Below are 17572 nucleotides of genomic sequence, written 5' to 3' on the forward strand. Positions count from 1 at the left end.
ACATTACCATGACTCCCTGTTTCTCTTAGCACCATTCCCTTCTCTTATGGTAACTCTGTAACTCAGTGGTATAGGGGGCTGGGACCATTAAAGAACAGGGCAAGGCTTATGTATATAATATATGTCTATGTAATTAATGAATGGCTGTTAGTTGGTTTACCCTAGTTCCCTCACTTTCCCTCTTAGTATATCAGACCCCCAAATAGGGCAAAAGAATTGTAATTGTAATTATATTACCTCCCAATTTTGCTTACTATATACTCTGAGGTTCAGAAGTGGGCCCTTCAAAATTTATATAGATATCCATTTATTTATATCATTGATATGTCCTATCATTGCTTCCTAATATTTCATAAACTCACTTTGGGACTCAGATCCCCTTTGTAACACGGTAGATGCATAACAAAAATAAGGGTGCTCATGTTTGTAACCTCTGCACAGATTCACTCTCGGATTTCAACTAAATATTGGTTCGTATATTTAATATTAAAATTCGCTTACATTTATTATATACTTGAAGCAAAATATTTACATGTCCCTTACCTCTATTTACCCATACTTGTGTGCTGTATTCACATCTTTAGACTCTAAATTCTGCCTTCCGGCACCCTATATCTACAGGGAGTGCAGAATTATTAGGCAAGTTGTATTTTTGAGGATTAATTTTATTATTGAACAACAACCATGTTCTCAATGAACCCAAAAAACTCATTAATATCAAAGCTGAATAGTTTTGGAAGTAGTTTTTAGTTTGTTTATAGTTATAGCTATTTTAGGGGGATATCTGTGTGTGCAGGTGACTATTACTGTGCATAATTATTAGGCAACTTAACAAAAAACAAATATATACCCATTTCAATTATTTATTTTTACCAGTGAAACCAATATAACATCTCAACATTCACAAATATACATTTCTGACATTCAAAAACAAAACAAAAACAAATCAGTGACCAATATAGCCACCTTTCTTTGCAAGGACACTCAAAAGCCTGCCATCCATGGATTCTGTCAGTGTTTTGATCTGTTCACCATTAACATTGCGTGCAGCAGCAACCACAGCCTCCCAGACACTGTTCAGAGAGGTGTACTGTTTTCCCTCCTTGTAAATCTCACATTTGATGATGGACCACAGGTTCTCAATGGGGTTCAGATCAGGTGAACAAGGAGGCCATGTCATTAGATTTTCTTCTTTTATACCCTTTCTTGCCAGCCACGCTGTGGAGTACTTGGACGCGTGTGATGGAGCATTGTCCTGCATGAAAATCATGTTTTTCTTGAAGGATGCAGACTTCTTCCTGTACTACTGCTTGAAGAAGGTGTCTTCCAGAAACTGGCAGTAGGACTGGGAGTTGAGCTTGACTCCATCCTCAACCTGAAAAGGCCCCACAAGCTCATCTTTGATGATACCAGCCCAAACCAGTACTCCACCTCCACCTTGCTGGCGTCTGAGTCGGACTGGAGCTCTCTGCCCTTTACCAATCCAGCCACGGGCCCATCCATCTGGCCCATCAAGACTCACTCTCATTTCATCAGTCCATAAAACCTTAGAAAAATCAGTCTTGAGATATTTCTTGGCCCAGTCTTGACGTTTCAGCTTGTGAGTCTTGTTCAGTGGTGGTCGTCTTTCAGCCTTTCTTACCTTGGCCATGTCTCTGAGTATTGCACACCTTGTGCTTTTGGGCACTCCAGTGATGTTGCAGCTCTGAAATATGGCCAAACTGGTGGCAAGTGGCATCTTGGCAGCTGCACGCTTGACTTTTCTCAGTTCATGGGCAGTTATTTTGCGCCTTGGTTTTTCCACATGCTTCTTGCGACCCTGTTGACTATTTTGAATGAAACGCTTGATTGTTCGATGATCACGCTTCAGAAGCTTTGCAATTTTAAGAGTGCTGCATCCCTCTGCAAGATATCTCACTATTTTTTACTTTTCTGAGCCTATCAAGTCCTTCTTTTGACCCATTTTGCCAAAGGAAAGGAAGTTGCCTAATAATTATGCACACCTGATACAGGGTGTTGATGTCATTAGACCACACCCCTTCTCATTACAGAGATGCACATCACCTAATATGCTTAATTGGTAGTAGGCTTTCGAGCCTATACAGCTTGGATTAAGACAACATGCATAAAGAGGATGATGTGGTCAAAATACTCATTTGCCTAATAATTCTGCACTCCCTGTATGTTAAGCTCATCCTAGTAGTTTTAATAATAACCTATCACTACCCCATCCTTAACCATATACATTGCACTCTTATGACCTCATTTACACACTAGTCTCTCTACATTTTCCCGTACACACCAATAGTCTCTTTCTCCTTGTAATTATAATCTGTTTGTTTTCCTTCCCTCCACACTCTCTATACTCCCTCCCAGATAGCATATATCCTATATTGAAATTTGCTAACAATACTCCAACCTCATTCCCCACTCATTTAATGTGGACTCTACTTGCCCCCAATATAAACGTCTCTGTATCATATTACCTCTCATAGTCATAGACCCTATGTCACACATTTACACTAATATAGGTCTGACTGGGCATGCTTTTCAGCAACCATGACACTCATATTTCACGATGGAAAATTTTCCCTTTAAGCCTAAATACCCATTGGCTCTTACATTCTTCTCCATCTTAGTACATATACTTCAGGCAATAACTTAGAGCCTTACACACAGCAGATTCTTACACTTAGAATAATGGAGAGTTGTTTTTATGCTTCAGACGTTTATAATGAGTCCAATAGAGATCCTACTACACCATATTTTACCAACAACACTGTGTCTCTCAAACACCCGGACGCGTCCCCTTTCTCCCCCTTTTTTTTTAACCAGAGCGGCTCTTGCCCGCTGAATCCCCATCCCCCCAAAACAAAACCATGATACTAACACCCATCTTACCCCATTTCACTCTGAATAAGTAAAAAATTCTATAACCTCCACAGTAATTTGGGGGCTATTCTTACCTCTATCAAGTCAAAGGTTATAAAATGATGTCTCTTTATTATATGTCCCAGATAGCCATCTCTTCCATACACAAGTATGCTCCTTTTTCTTTTAATCCTATATATCATACACCTTATAATCCACACCTCACAAATACTCCTATAAACCTTACCAGAATTTATTACCTTATGGCTGAACTTGTTATTTTGTACAGGTCAAGTTTTCAATTACATGTACTTAGTATAGCGGTGGTCTGGACATAGCGATTATAACTGTAACACTGGTACCTTAACGTTTTAGGCCTAGCCTGTTCTCTATACTAGATTTGTAAAGATGTTCTTCCCAAGTATGATCTGTATCTGGACATTTGTACTGTTTCTATGTTATTGATCATTACCTCAATAAAAAAACTTATTTAAAAAAATTAAAATAAATTAATTTTATGATTTAGATTGGACATGCAATTTTAAAAACTTTCCACATCAATTTTTATATCATAGTTGCTTAATTCACTTGGTATCACTTGGAATGCTGCTGACTAAAACCTAGGAGCTAGATGCCTGTGAGCTCACACAGTGCAAACCATCTGGTGTGTATTAGAGGAAGTGCTGTAAATAATGGTGAAAGCTCTGTATTATTAGCTCTACGTGTCATGCACAGGCCCTGTAATGTGTATATTATACATAGTATTTTTTGTATGTTTCTACTGTCGTGATGTGTATAATATACACATTACAGGGCCTGTGGATGTAGCGTTGATACTACATAGCTTTCAGTAATATTTACAGCTCTTCCTCTAATACACGCCAGATGATTTGCACTGTGTCATCACAGCCAGCTAGCTTCCTAGGTTTTAGTCAGCAGCATTTTGTTGTAATTATACACCATAATGAGACCTATTTTTTATAATAGCAGATTTTTTTTTTATTAACCACTTTTCACCTAAAAAGTAATGCAGCCTTATTACACAGAGCAGGGGTTAAAGCTCTGACCTCTTTGTAAAAAGTAAGGGGGAAAAAACTCCCAGTTGAGGTCATGAACTGTCAAGGCTGATTAGAAAGGTATACACTATACTACAGTCATTTTTAACACATTCTGAGCTTGGTTTATTGAATAAACCAAGCTCAGAATGTGTTAGCTCAGAATGTGTTAATAATGACTGTAGTACTGTATACCTTTCTAATATCATTTTGAATATGCTTTTGTCTGACAAAAGCATATTCAAAATGATATTAGAAAGGTATACAATATACTACAGTCATTATTAACACATTCTGAGCTTGGTTTATTCAATAAACCAAGCTCAGAATGTGTTAATAATGACTGTAGTATAGTGTACCTTTCTAATCAACCTCGACAGTTCATGACTTCAACTGGGAGGTTTTTTTTTTTTACATTTTTATATTTACTGAATAATGAAGGAATCTATAAGCATAATTTGCAGCATTAAAGTAAAAAGTATGTTTTAAACATATTTTAATGGGCCTGGATTTCTAGATCTCATAATCAGCAAGCATTTTGTTATCTGGCAAGAGTTTCTGTTACAATCCTTTAGACTAAAATCAGATGTTTACTAAGTTGACCAGTTTTCAAAGACACCATTTAAAGGGACATGAAACCCATATGTTGTCTTTCATGATTTAGAAAGAGCATGCAATTTTAAATAACTTTCCAATTCACATCTAATATCTAATTTCTTTCATGTAATTAGCAAGAGTCCATGAGCTAGTGACGTATGGGATATACATTCCTACCAGGAGGGGCAAAGTTTCCCAAACCTTAAAATGCCTATAAATACACCCCTCACCACACCCACAATTCAGTTTTACAAACTTTGCCTCCTATGGAGGTGGTGAAGTAAGTTTGTGCTAGATTCTACGTTGATATGCGCTCCGCAGCAGGTTGGAGCCCGGTTTTCCTCTCAGCGTGCAGTGAATGTCAGAGGGATGTGAGGAGAGTATTGCCTATTTGAATGCAATGATCTCCTTCTACGGGGTCTATTTCATAGGTTCTCTGTTATCGGTCGTAGAGATTCATCTCTTACCTCCCTTTTCAGATCGACGATATACTCTTATATATATACCATTACCTCTGCTGATTTTCGTTTCAGTACTGGTTTGGCTTTCTACAACATGTAGATGAGTGTCCTGGGGTAAGTAAGTAAGCTTATTTTCTGTGACACTCTAAGCTATGGTTAGGCACTTTTTTATAAAGTTCTAAATATATGTATTCAAACATGTATTTGCCTTGAATTTCAGACAGTCAGTTTCATATTTGGGATAATGCATTTGAATCAATCATTTTTTCTTACCTTAAAAAATTTGACTTTTTCCCTGTGGGCTGTTAGGCTCGCGGGGGCTGAAAATGCTTCATTTTATTGCGTCATTCTTGGCGCGGACTTTTTTGGCGCAAATTTTTTTTTCTGTTTCCGGCGTCATACGTGTCGCCGGAAGTTGCGTCATTTTTTGACGTTTTTTTGCGTCAAAAGTGTCGGCGTTCCAGATGTGGCGTCATTTTTGGCGCCAAAAGCATTTAGGCGCCAAATAATGTGGGCGTCTTATTTGGCGCTAAAAAATATGGGCGTCATTTTTGTCTCCACATTATTTAAGTCTCATTATTTATTGCTTCTGTTTGCTAGAAGCTTGTTCATTGGCATTTTTTTCCCATTCCTGAAACTGTCATTTAAGGAATTTGATCAATTTTGCTTTATATGTTGTTTTTTCTATTTCATATTGCAAGATGTTCCACGTTGCAACTGAGTCAGAAGATACTTCAGGAAAATCGCTGCCCGGTGCTGGAGCTACCCACGCTAAGTGTATTTGCTATAAACTTTTGGTATCTGTTTCTCCAGCTGTTGTTTGTAGTCATGACAAACTTATTAATGCAGATAAAATTTCCTTTAGTACTGTTACATTACCTGTTGCTGTTCCGTCAACATCTAATTTTCAGAGTGTTTCTGATAACATAAGAGATTTTATTTTTAAATCCATTTAAGAAGGCTATGTCTGTTATTTCTCCTTCTAGTATACATAAAAGTCTTTTAAAACTTCTCTTTTTTCAGATGAATTTTTAAATGAACATCATCATTCTGATACTGATAATGGTTCTTCTGGTTCAGAGGTTTCTGTCTCAGAGGTTGATGCTGATAAATCTTTGTATTTGTTCAAGATGGAATTTATTCGTTCTTTACTTAAAGAAGTATTAATTGCATTAGAAATAGAGGATTCTGGTCCTCTTGATACTAAATCTAAACGTTTAAATAAGGTTTTTAAATCTCCTGTAGTTATTCCAGAAGTGTTTTCTCTCCCTGATGCTATTTCTGAAGTAATTTCCAGGGAATGGAATAATTTGGGTAATTCATTTACTCCTTCTAAAACGTTTTAAGCAATTATATCCTGTGCCATCTGACAGATTAGAGTTTTTTGGGACAAAATCCCTAAGGTTAATGGGGCTGTCTCTACTCCTGCTATATTTTTAGCGGATGTTGCTGCAGCTTCAACTTCTTGGTTAGAAGCTTTAGCGCAACAAGTAACAGATCATAATTTTATAGCATTATTATTATTCTATAACATGCTAATAATTTTATTTGTGATACCATCTTTTGATATCATTAGAGTTGATGTCAGGTATATGTCTCTAGCTATTTTAGCTAGAAGAGCTTTATGGCTTAAAACTTGGAATGCTGATATGTCTTCTAAGTCAACTTTGCTTTCCCTTTCTTTCCAGGGAAATAAATTATTCGGTTCTCAGTGGGATTCTATTATCTCAACTGTTACTGGAGGGAAGGGAACTTTTTTACCAAAGGATAAAAAATCTAAGGTAAATTTAGGTCTAATAATCGTTTTCGTTCCTTTCCTCACAACAAGGAACAAAAGCCTGATCCTTCATCCTCAGGAGCGGTATCAGTTTGGAAACCATTTCCAGTTTGGAATATATCCAAGCCTTATAGAAACCTAAAGCCAGCTCCTAAGTACCCATGAAGGTGCGGCCCTCATTCCAGCTCAGCTGGTATGGGGCAGATTACGTTTTCTTCAAAGAAATTTGGATCAATTCCGTTCACAATCTCTGGTTTCAGAACATTGTTTCAGAAAGGTACAGAATTGGCTTCAAGTTAAGGCCTCCTGCAAAGAGATTTTTTTCTTTCCCGTGTCCCAGTAAACCCAGCAAAGGCTCAGCATTTCTGAAATGTGTTTCAGATCTAGAGTTGGCTGGAGTAATTATGCCAGTTCCAGTTCTGGAACAGGGGCTGGGGTTTTATTCTATCTCTTCATTGTACCAAAGAAGGTCAATTCCTTCAGACCAGTTCCGGATCTATCAATATTGAATCGTTATGTAAGGATACCTACATTCAAGATGGTAACTGTAGGACTATCCTGCCTTTTGTTTAGCAAGGGCATTATATGTCTACAATAGATTTATAGGATGCATATCTGCATATTCCGATTCATCCAGATCACTTTTAGTTTCTGAGATTCTCTTTTTAGACAAGCATTACCAGTTTTGTGGCTCTACCGTTTGGCCTAGCATCAGCTCCAAGAATTTTTTCAAAGGTTCTCGGTGCCCTTCTGTCTGTAATCAGAGAACAGGGTTTTGGTATTTCCTTATTTGGACGATATCTTGGTACTTGCTCAGTCTTCACATTTTCGCAGAATCTCATACGAATCGACTTGTGTTGTTTCTTCAAGATCATGGTTGGAGGATCAATTTACCAAAAAGTTCATTGATTTCTCAGACAAGGGTAACCTTTTTAGGTTTCCAGATAGATTCAGTGTCTATGACTCTGTCCTTGTCAGACAAGAGAAGTTTAACATTGATATCAGCTTGTCAAAACCTTCAGTCACAATCATTCCCTTTGGTAGCCTTATGCATGGAAATTTTAGGTCTTAGGACTGCCGCATCGGATGCGATCTCCTTTGCTCGTTTTCACATGCGACCTCTTCAGCTCTGTATGCTGAACCAATGGTGCAGGGATTACACAAAGATATCTCAATTAATATCTTTAAACCGATTATACGACACTCTCTGACATGGTGGACAGATCACCATCGTTTAGTTCAGGGGGCTTCTTTGTTCTTCCGACCTGGACTATAATCTCAACAGATGCAAGTCTTACAGGTTGGGGAGCTGTGTGGGGGTCTCTGACGGCACAAGGGGTTTGGGAATCTCAGGAGGTGAGATTACCGATCAATATTTTGGAACTCCGTGCAATTTTCAGAGCTCTTCAGTCTTGGCCTCTTCTGAAGAGAGAGTTGTTCATTTGTTTTCAGATAGACAATGTCACAACTGTGGCATACATCAATCATCAAGGAGGGACTCACAGTCCTCTGGCTATGAAAGAAGTATCTCGAATTTTGGTTTGGGCGGAATCCAGCTCCTGTCTAATCTCTGCGGTTCATATCCCAGGTATAGACAATTGGGAAGCGGATTATCTCAGTCGCCAAATGTTGCATCCGGGCGAATGGTCTCTTCACCCAGAGGTATTTCTTCAGATTGTTCAAATGTGGGAACTCCCAGAAATAGATCTGATGGCTTCTCATCTAAACAAGAAACTTCCCTGGTATCTGTCCAGATCCCGGGATCCTCGGGCGGAGGCAGTGGATGCATTATCACTTCCTTGGAAGTATCATCCTGCCTATATCTTTCCGCCTCTAGTTCTTCTTCCAAGAGTATTCTCCAAGATTCTAAAGGAATGCTCGTTTGTCCTGCTGGTAGCTCCAGCATGGCCTCACAGGTTTTGGTATGCGGATCTTGTCCGGATGGCCTCTTGCCAGCTGTGGACTCTTCCGTTAAGACCAGACTTTCTGTCGCAAGGTCCTTTCTTCCATCAGGATCTCAAATAATTAAATTTTAAGGTATGGAGTTTGATTCTTGGTCAAAGAGGTTTCTCTGACTCTGTGATTGATACTATGTGACAGGCTCGTAAATCTGTATCTAGAGAGATATATTATAGAGTCTGGAAGACTTATATTTCTTAGTGTCTTTCTCATCATTTTTTCTTGGCATTCTTTTTGAATACCGAGAATTTTACAGTTTCTTCAGGATGGTTTAGATAAAGGTTTGTCCGCAAGTTCCTTGAATGGACAAATCTCTGCTCTTTCTGTTCTTTTTCACAGAAAGATTGCTAATCTTCCTGATATTCATTGTTTTGTACAAGCTTTGGTTCGTATAAAACCTGTCATTAAGTCAATTTCTCCTCCTTGGAGTTTGAATTTGGTTCTGGGGGCTCTTCAAGCTCCTCCTTTTGAACCCATGTATTCTTTGGTCATTAAATTACTTTCTTGGAAAGTTTTGTTTCTTTTGGCCATCTCTTCTGCCAGAAGAGTCTCTGAATTATCTGCTCTTTCTTGTGAGTCTCCTTTTCTGATTTTTCATCAGGATAAGGCGGTGCTGCAAACTTCTTTTGAATTTTTTACCTAAGGTTGTGAATTCTAACAACATTAGTAGAGAAATTGTGGTTCCTTCATTATGTCCTAATCCTATGAATTCTAAGGAGAAATCATTGCATTCTTTGGATGCTGTTAGAGCTTTGTATTATTAAGTTTAGAACTACTAAGTCTTTCCGAAAGACTTCTAGTCTATTTGTCATCTTTTCCGGTTCTAGAAAAGGCCAGAAAGCTTCTGCCATTTCTTTGGCATCTTGGTTGAAATCTTTATTTCATCATGCCTATGTCGAGTCGGGTAAAACTCCGCCTCGAAGGATTACAGCTCATTCTACTAGGTCAGTTTCTACTTCCTGGGCGTTTAGGAATGAAGTTTCGGTTGATCAGATTTGCAAAGCAGCAACTTGGTCCTCTTTGCATACTTTTACTAAATTCTACCATTTTTGATGTGTTTTCTTCTTCTGAAGCAGTTTTTGGTAGAAAAGTACTTCAGGCAGTGGTTTCAGTTTGAATCTTCTGCTTATGTTTTCATTAAACTTTATTTTGGGTGTGGATTATTTTCAGCAGGAATTGGCTGTCTTTATTTTATCCCTCCCTCTCTAGTGACTCTTGCGTGGAAAGATCCACATCTTGGGTAGTCATTATCCCATACATCACTAGCTCATGGACTCTTGCTAATTACATGAAAGAAAACATAATTTATGTAAGAACTTACCTGATAAATTCATTTCTTTCATATTAGCAAGAGTCCATGAGGCCCACCCTTTTTTGTGGTGGTTATGATTTTTTTTTTTTTGTATAAAGCACAATTATTCCAATTCCTTATTTTTTATGCTTTCGCACTTTTTTCTTATCACCCCACTTCTTGGCTATTCGTTAAACTGATTTGTGGGTGTGGTGAGGGGTGTATTTATAGGCATTTTAAGGTTTGGGAAACTTTGCCCCTCCTGGTAGGAATGTATATCCCATACGTCACTAGCTCATGGACTCTTGCTAATATGAAAGAAATGAATTTATCAGGTAAGTTCTTACATAAATTATGTTTTTCTTCATTCTTTTGATATCCTTTGTTGAAAATCATATCTAAATATGCTCAGTAGCTGCTGATTGGTGGCTGCACATAGATACCTCATGAGATTGGCTCACCCATGTGCGTTGCTATTTCTTCAACAAAGGATATCCAAAGAATGAAGGCGTATCCTAGTCACTGCCTCACCAGTCTCTGACGGCACCGCACGTCACTGGCCAGAATTAAAGGGACAGTCAACCATAGAATTGTTATTGTTTTAAAAGATAGATAATCCCTTTATCACTCATTCACCAGTTTTGCATAACCAACACAGTTATATTAATGTACTTTTTACCTTTGTGATTACCTTGTATCTAGGAACCTTCTTCCAGCCCCCTGATCACATGACTGTGACTGTTTACTATCTATTGTCTTAAATTTAGCATTGTATTGTGCTAGATCTTAAATAACTTTCTGTGCCTGAACACAGTGTTATCTATACACTGTGTGCAGAATTATTAGGCAAATTAGTATTTTGACCACATCATCCTCTTTATGCATGTTGTCTTACTCCAAGCTGTATAGGCTCGAAAGCCTGCTACCAATTAAGCATATTAGGTGATGTGCATCTCTGTAATGAGAAGGGATGTGGTCTAATGACATCAACACCCTATATCAGGTGTGTATAATTATTAGGCAACTTCCTTTCCTTTGGCAAAATGGGTCAAAAGAAGGACTTGACAGGCTCAGAAAAGTCAAAAATAGTGAGATATCTTGCAGAGGGATGCAGCACTCTTAAAATTGCAAAGCTTCTGAAGCGTGATCATCGAACAATCAAGCGTTTCATTCACAATAGTCAACAGGGTCGCAAGAAGCGTGTGGAAAAACCAAGGCGCAAAATAACTGCCCATGAACTGAGAAAATTCAAGCGTGCAGCTGCCAAGATGCCACTTGCCACCAGTTTGGCCATATTTCAGAGCTGCAACATCACTGGAGTGCCCAAAAGCACAAGGTGTGCAATACTCAGAGACATGGCCAAGGTAAGAAAGGCTGAAAGACGACCACCACTGAACAAGACACACAAGCTGAAACGTCAAGACTGGGCCAAGAAATATCTCAAGACTGATTTTTCTAAGGTTTTATGGACTGATGAAATGAGAGTGAGTCTTGATGGGCCAGCAAGGTGGAGGTGGAGTACTGGTTTGGGCTGGTATCATCAAAGATGAGCTTGTGGGGCCTTTTCGGATTGAGGATGGAGTCAAGCTCAACTCCCAGTCCTACTGCCAGTTTCTGGAAGACACCTTCTTCAAGCAGTGGTACAGGAAGAAGTCTGCATCCTTCAAGAAAAACATGATTTTCATGCAGGACAATGCTCCATCACACGCGTCCAAGTACTCCACAGCGTGGCTGGCAAGAAAGGGTATAAAAGAAGAAAATCTAATGACATGGCCTCCTTGTTCACCTGATCTGAACCCCATTGAGAACCTGTGGTCCATCATCAAATGTGAGATTTACAAGGAGGGAAAACAGTACACCTCTCTGAACAGTGTCTGGGAGGCTGTGGTTGCTGCTGCACGCAATGTTGATGGTGAACAGATCAAAACACTGACAGAATCCATGGATGACAGGCTCTTGAGTGTCCTTGCAAAGAAAGGTGGCTATATTGTCACTGATTTGTTTTTGTTTTGTTTTTGAATGTCAGAAATGTATATTTGTGAATGTTGAGATGTTATATTGGTTTCACTGGTAAAAATAAATAATTGAAATGGGTATATATTTGTTTTTTGTTAAGTTGCCTAATAATTATGCACAGTAATAGTCACCTGCACACACAGATATCCCCCTAAAATAGCTATAACTAAAAACAAACTAAAAACTACTTCCAAAACTATTCAGCTTTGATATTAATGAGTTTTTTGGGTTCATTGAGAACATGGTTGTTGTTCAATAATAAAATTAATCCTCAAAAATACAACTTGCCTAATAATTCTGCACTCCCTGTATAGCCCACGTGTACTTTCTGTCTCTTTGTGTTGAAAAGAGATTTAAAAAGCATGTGATAAGAGGCAGCCCTCAAAGGCTTAGAAATTAGCATATGAGCCTACCTATGTTTAGTTTAAACTAAGAATACCAAGAGAAAAAAGCAATTTTGATGATAAAAGTAAATTGGAAAGTCAATTAAAATTAAAAGTCCTATCTGAATAATGAAAGTTTAATTTATACTTGACTGTCCCTTTAAAGACATGGAAGACTGCTTTAGCATTTGTAACTTTTAATCGGCATCCTGTGCACAAGCCTGGTCTTGTGCCTTCCTGCAGTATCAGCCAAAAAGTTGTTTTCACATGGTATCACTTGTCCTCTTAAGAGATGAGAACAGGTTATCTCCTTCCTCACTGGATATCAGTGATATCTTTTATAAAACCCTTATCTGCTACTCTGCTTTACTTAGAGGTGGAAGAGGAAACTCATTTGAAAGAGTGGGATTCCCTTTTAAAAATTAGTCACCTATCTAATATATCTACTATATGAGGGAAATTGCTCATTTCCAAATTAGAAGTCTTGTGGGAGGTGAGCCCTATCTACTAGGTAGAATTCTGCATGTTGTGGGATGTGAAAGGATTTCTATCACCCCTATATAGCCATTAAAATGAAATAGAAGAGCATCCTCTTGTAAATGAAGGTTCACATACTCAGGTGGCTATTACATTACCACTGTGGCTGCAACAGTGATCACATAAAATAGCCATAAATATATATAACGACCTCAGGGGATGGAATATCACCCCTCTATTGTTCCCCATAATACAAACTGGGACATGAGACCCCTTATTTAAAGCAGTGTTTCTCGCCAGTGCCAAGTTATTATCATAACATCTCTCTAGTCACAGGACCTTTTATGATTCAGATAGAGCATGCAATTTTAATCAACTTTATAATTTACTCCTATTATAATTTAGCCGGCCCATTTTTGGTTCAGAGCCTGGATAGCGCTTGCTGATTGGTGGCTGCATTTAGCCACCAATCGGGAAGCGCCACCCAGGTGCTGAACCAAAGATGGACTGGCTTGTAAGCTTACATTCTTGCTTTTTCAAATAAAGATACAAAGAGAATAAAGAAAAATGATAATAGGAGTAAATTAGAAAGTTGCTTAAAATTGCTTAGATGTATATCACATATAAATATGCTAAATTGGATGCGCCTATATAAAATTGCTTGCTGTATCTGAATCATGAACGAAAAAATTTGGGTTCAGTATCCCTTTAACTAAAGTTTAACAGCAACAGTTAGTGCCATTTTGCTGTGTTCAAGCCTCATAATGGAAAAAGTGGGTCTGTTTAAGTGGAATTTTGTTTAGTTTTAAAATTTAATATATTTTTATGGTTTGAGATTGTATTCCTACTTGTTCTTATATAAACTGTCAGATGGTGCAAAATGACAAAAAAATTACATATTTTCTAGTTTTCAGTTATGTTATCTAATAAAAATATCTCATGGTATTTGGAGAAGGTGAACTAATGCAAAATGTGGAACCTTAAAAAAGTATGTGGTTAAAATATTTAGGAAATTATGACTCACATGTTTACAAGATATGCTATAGAAGATGACAAAAAAGTTTTTTTCTGCATTTTGTAAGGTGACATTGTGTTCCATATAAGGGTATTTCTGCAAACTAAAGTTTTTTTTTTCTAAAAGTGTTTGGCCTGCTAAAATAAGTTTGATTTTTGTGGAAACCACACTGAAAAATGGATTGTTTTTTTTTTTTCTTTCAACTTGTTTATTGCTCAGTTAGATGAATATACAGTATATATAATGATTTAATTTGCCATTAAAAAAAAAAAACAGTAACATTTTGGCTTAACCAGAAGCCAAAAATTAATCGGATAACTTTTTTCTGTTTTTTTAAATACAGTTTTGCCTTTTATATGGAACTAAGCTGGTGTATCAGGAGAGAGCGTGGTATTTGGAACATAACTATCTCACACCAGCAACAAGCACAAAAATCAGGAATCAGGTAAGGGGCAAGTTCTCTGATAAGCATTTGTCTTCTGTTGTGTTATATGCTGCATATCATTTGTTATGTTTATATGAATTACATTGATGATAAAAAAAATAGAGGTCCACATTTATTTATGCAATGACAAGATGTATATAAGTAAGGTTATTCATTTTTTGTTAAAAAATACTTCTATAGTTAAAATATTTCTTAACTTCTTTAATTAATCTCTTAACCCCAGTCCTGTAACTTTCTGTAGTGTAGTTATGTATAGGGTGGTACTATATATACACACATGTTGCCTAATGCCCTCAGCAAAATAAACTGCACATGCTCAGTTGGTCCTTGTGCTGTGCTGTGAGTCAGAAGTGGACAGGAATATGTCGTGCAGCACAGATTCAATTTGGCAGTAACTGCTAATGATAAAGATTAAAAAAAACAAGGTTTGGCAGGGCAGGCAGCAGAACAGTAATAAGGTAAATAATTAATATTTTTTTTAAATACTTGCCCTGTATATTTAGAAAATAATAATTAACATCTGAATGGAAAGAAGTAAAATCTGCTCTGCATCAGATATGTATTTACCTTCACTTTAATGAGATTCAGAACTCTCAGTTAGAATTACATTTTGCCAGTCAAAGATTTAATTTACATTACAGTTAAAGGGATATGAAACCCAAAAACGTTCTTTTGTGATTCAGACAGAGCATACTATTAAAAAAAAGTTTACAATTTACTTCTATTATCAAATTTGCTTCGTTCCCATGATATTCTGTGTTGAAGAGAAACCTAGGTAGGCATCTGGAGCACTACATGGCAGGATATAGTGCTGCCATATAGTGCTCTTGCAAATGGAAAACATTCTTGCCAAACTGCTACCATGTAGTGCTCTAGAAATGGGCCTGCTCCTAAGCTTACGTTCCTGCTTTTTCAACAAAAGATAACAGGAGAATGAAGAAAAATTGATGATAGAAGTAAATTAGAACGTTGTTTAAATTGGATGCTCCATCTGTATCATGAAAGAAAAATGTTGGGTTTCTTATCCCTTTAACATGCTGCATAGTTTAAAAGGTGTGTTTGGAACTTACTATGGCAAATGAAGCAAATGACATAAGAAAGTGTCCTGGGAAGCTCCCATCTTGCTGATGAGTTTGAAGGTTCACTGCTCTTACTGAGAGATTGTTTTTGTAACAGGAGTATATATACTTTTGGGAGACTATTTATCCATATATGAGAGGATATGACTGTACATTCAGATACAACTTAGAGCTTACCTACTGAAGAACACAGGTGAAATGTTATAAGCTAAGATTTAACAACTTACTTCTGGGAACCCCAGGTAGATATATTCAAATATGTCCTGTATTCTTTAACAGGTATTAGCTAAAGGCTGTTCATAGATAATGTTTGCACATAAGGATCACAACTGCTGAACTAGTGAAAATATCCAAGGAATTGGGTGAATACTCTTAGATTTTAGTGGTATATGTTACAGTAAGTACTATAGGATTGTTGCAACTTACATATGTCAACCTTAGAGAGACTGTTATAATTTTGCTAGTTGTCAGTCAATGAATCTGAGAGGTTGCTGATCACAACCAAGGGGCAGTTGATTACTTGACATAACTACTGGCGTAAATACATAGTGCACAATAAAATATCTGAAGACACTGTACCTCTCTCTCTGGTAAGTGGTTTGTAATTTTAGTAGTGGCAGTCTCGGTCTTAACAGACCGCACGCAAAGTCTTCGGCAGCCGGAGAGTGAATAGATCCACAGTATTTGAATAAATTCACTTCAAATGGAAATCCAAACAGGATTTTGAGGCAGGAGTATTGAGCTTAACTGCAAAATTAGGCTAAGTAAGTGAGGATATCACAGAGGGAATAACTCACATCCTGATACAAAATAACCAAGCGAGGAATGAGTGTGAGAAGTGGCCTTAAAAGGAAACTTGAGAGTATTAGCCAGCCTATTTAAAGAAACAGTAGTGAGACCTGACATAGTCCCCCACAAAGAAACCACTGCGTGGTTCAAGGACGGGGTCGTCAGGGTGGCGGCTGTGGAATAAGGAAACCAAAGTAGGTGTGGAGAGGTTGGTGGAAGGCTCCCAGGAATCTTCCTCATGGCTATACCCTTTCCAATGCACAAGATACTGCAACTGACCACGAATCCAAGACACTTTGAACCTCATATTCCTTATCTGGAAGGGGAGGTTCCGTCGGGTTATGGAGATCCTGGCCCTGACAAGTGGAATAACAGGGTTTAACTAAGGAAACATGAAATGTCTGATGGATCTTATAAGAGTCCGATAGTTGAAGGGTGACCATATTAGGGTTGGAAATAGCAACAATTGGAAAGGGTCAGATGAACAATCTACTAAGTTTTCTGCTGGGTGTGCAAAGTTTTAGATGTTTGGTAGACAACCAGACCTGATGTTAATGTAGGCTGTGAGATTCTATAAGCAGAGTCATATTTAGAGAAAGCTTTGAACAAGTCTCATAAAACGAGAAAAGGAATTCCTCAAACTGGATACAGCATGAAAAAAGTACTTTAGATGTGAGTATGTGAAGGTAATGATAGAAAAGCAAAGGAGAAGGCCTTGCAACAGCAGATGAGGAGAAAATAAATGTGGCACATTCATTCATTCATTTGTCAGCAACAAGTTGGGCCTGTTAGCAACGTGGGAGGTCAGCAAGGACAGAGTTGTAGTAGTGAATGTGTTACATGTTAACTGAGTGAATTAGAAAAATAGTTTTGTCTAGTGTAAGAAAAATATACTTAAAGTGAAATTATCAAGGACTGAAAGTGGGAAAAAAATATTGTGAGATCATGGTCATATTTGTTGGGAGTTCTAAACGCAACATTAGCAATAATTTATTGGCTGTAATCAACAAGCATTATGGAACAATGGTTCTGTTTAACAGAACCCAGATGTTGAAAAGGGATACGACTGCAGCCAAGATGGCCTTTTCTGGGCAAGGGACAAATTTAGACCACCGGGAGCAAAGGCTTTACTAAGATTGTTGCCACTTCTTTTGAGGTGTAATTCACATGGACAAGAGCAACACCAAGATAGCTACACCCTTAACAGATGCCTGAGATATACATATTAAAGCCATCACTGAGATAAAGGCATCAGGTGAAAATACAGATCTATTAACAACAAAGCAGAAATCTTAGCACTTTTATGTGTTTTGTCTTCTAGTTACGTCTCACTCTCAGACACAAAAGACCTTGATCG

At 37.7% G+C, this 17572-nt stretch overlaps 1 protein-coding gene across 1 annotated transcript in view; it reads left to right on the forward strand.

Annotated features, from left to right (window-relative positions):
• ACOXL (acyl-CoA oxidase like) overlaps nt 1-17572 on the forward strand; it is a 1233832-nt gene that overhangs the window by 1012164 nt on the left and 204096 nt on the right. Inside the window, exon 17 of the mRNA XM_053712602.1 lies at nt 14246-14347. Coding sequence (XP_053568577.1) covers nt 14246-14347 — 102 coding nt within the window. The remainder of the gene's footprint in view (nt 1-14245; nt 14348-17572) is intronic.

The sequence above is a fragment of the Bombina bombina genome, chromosome 4 (genome assembly GCF_027579735.1).
Source record: "Bombina bombina isolate aBomBom1 chromosome 4, aBomBom1.pri, whole genome shotgun sequence".
Classification (NCBI taxonomy): Eukaryota; Metazoa; Chordata; class Amphibia; order Anura; family Bombinatoridae; genus Bombina; species Bombina bombina.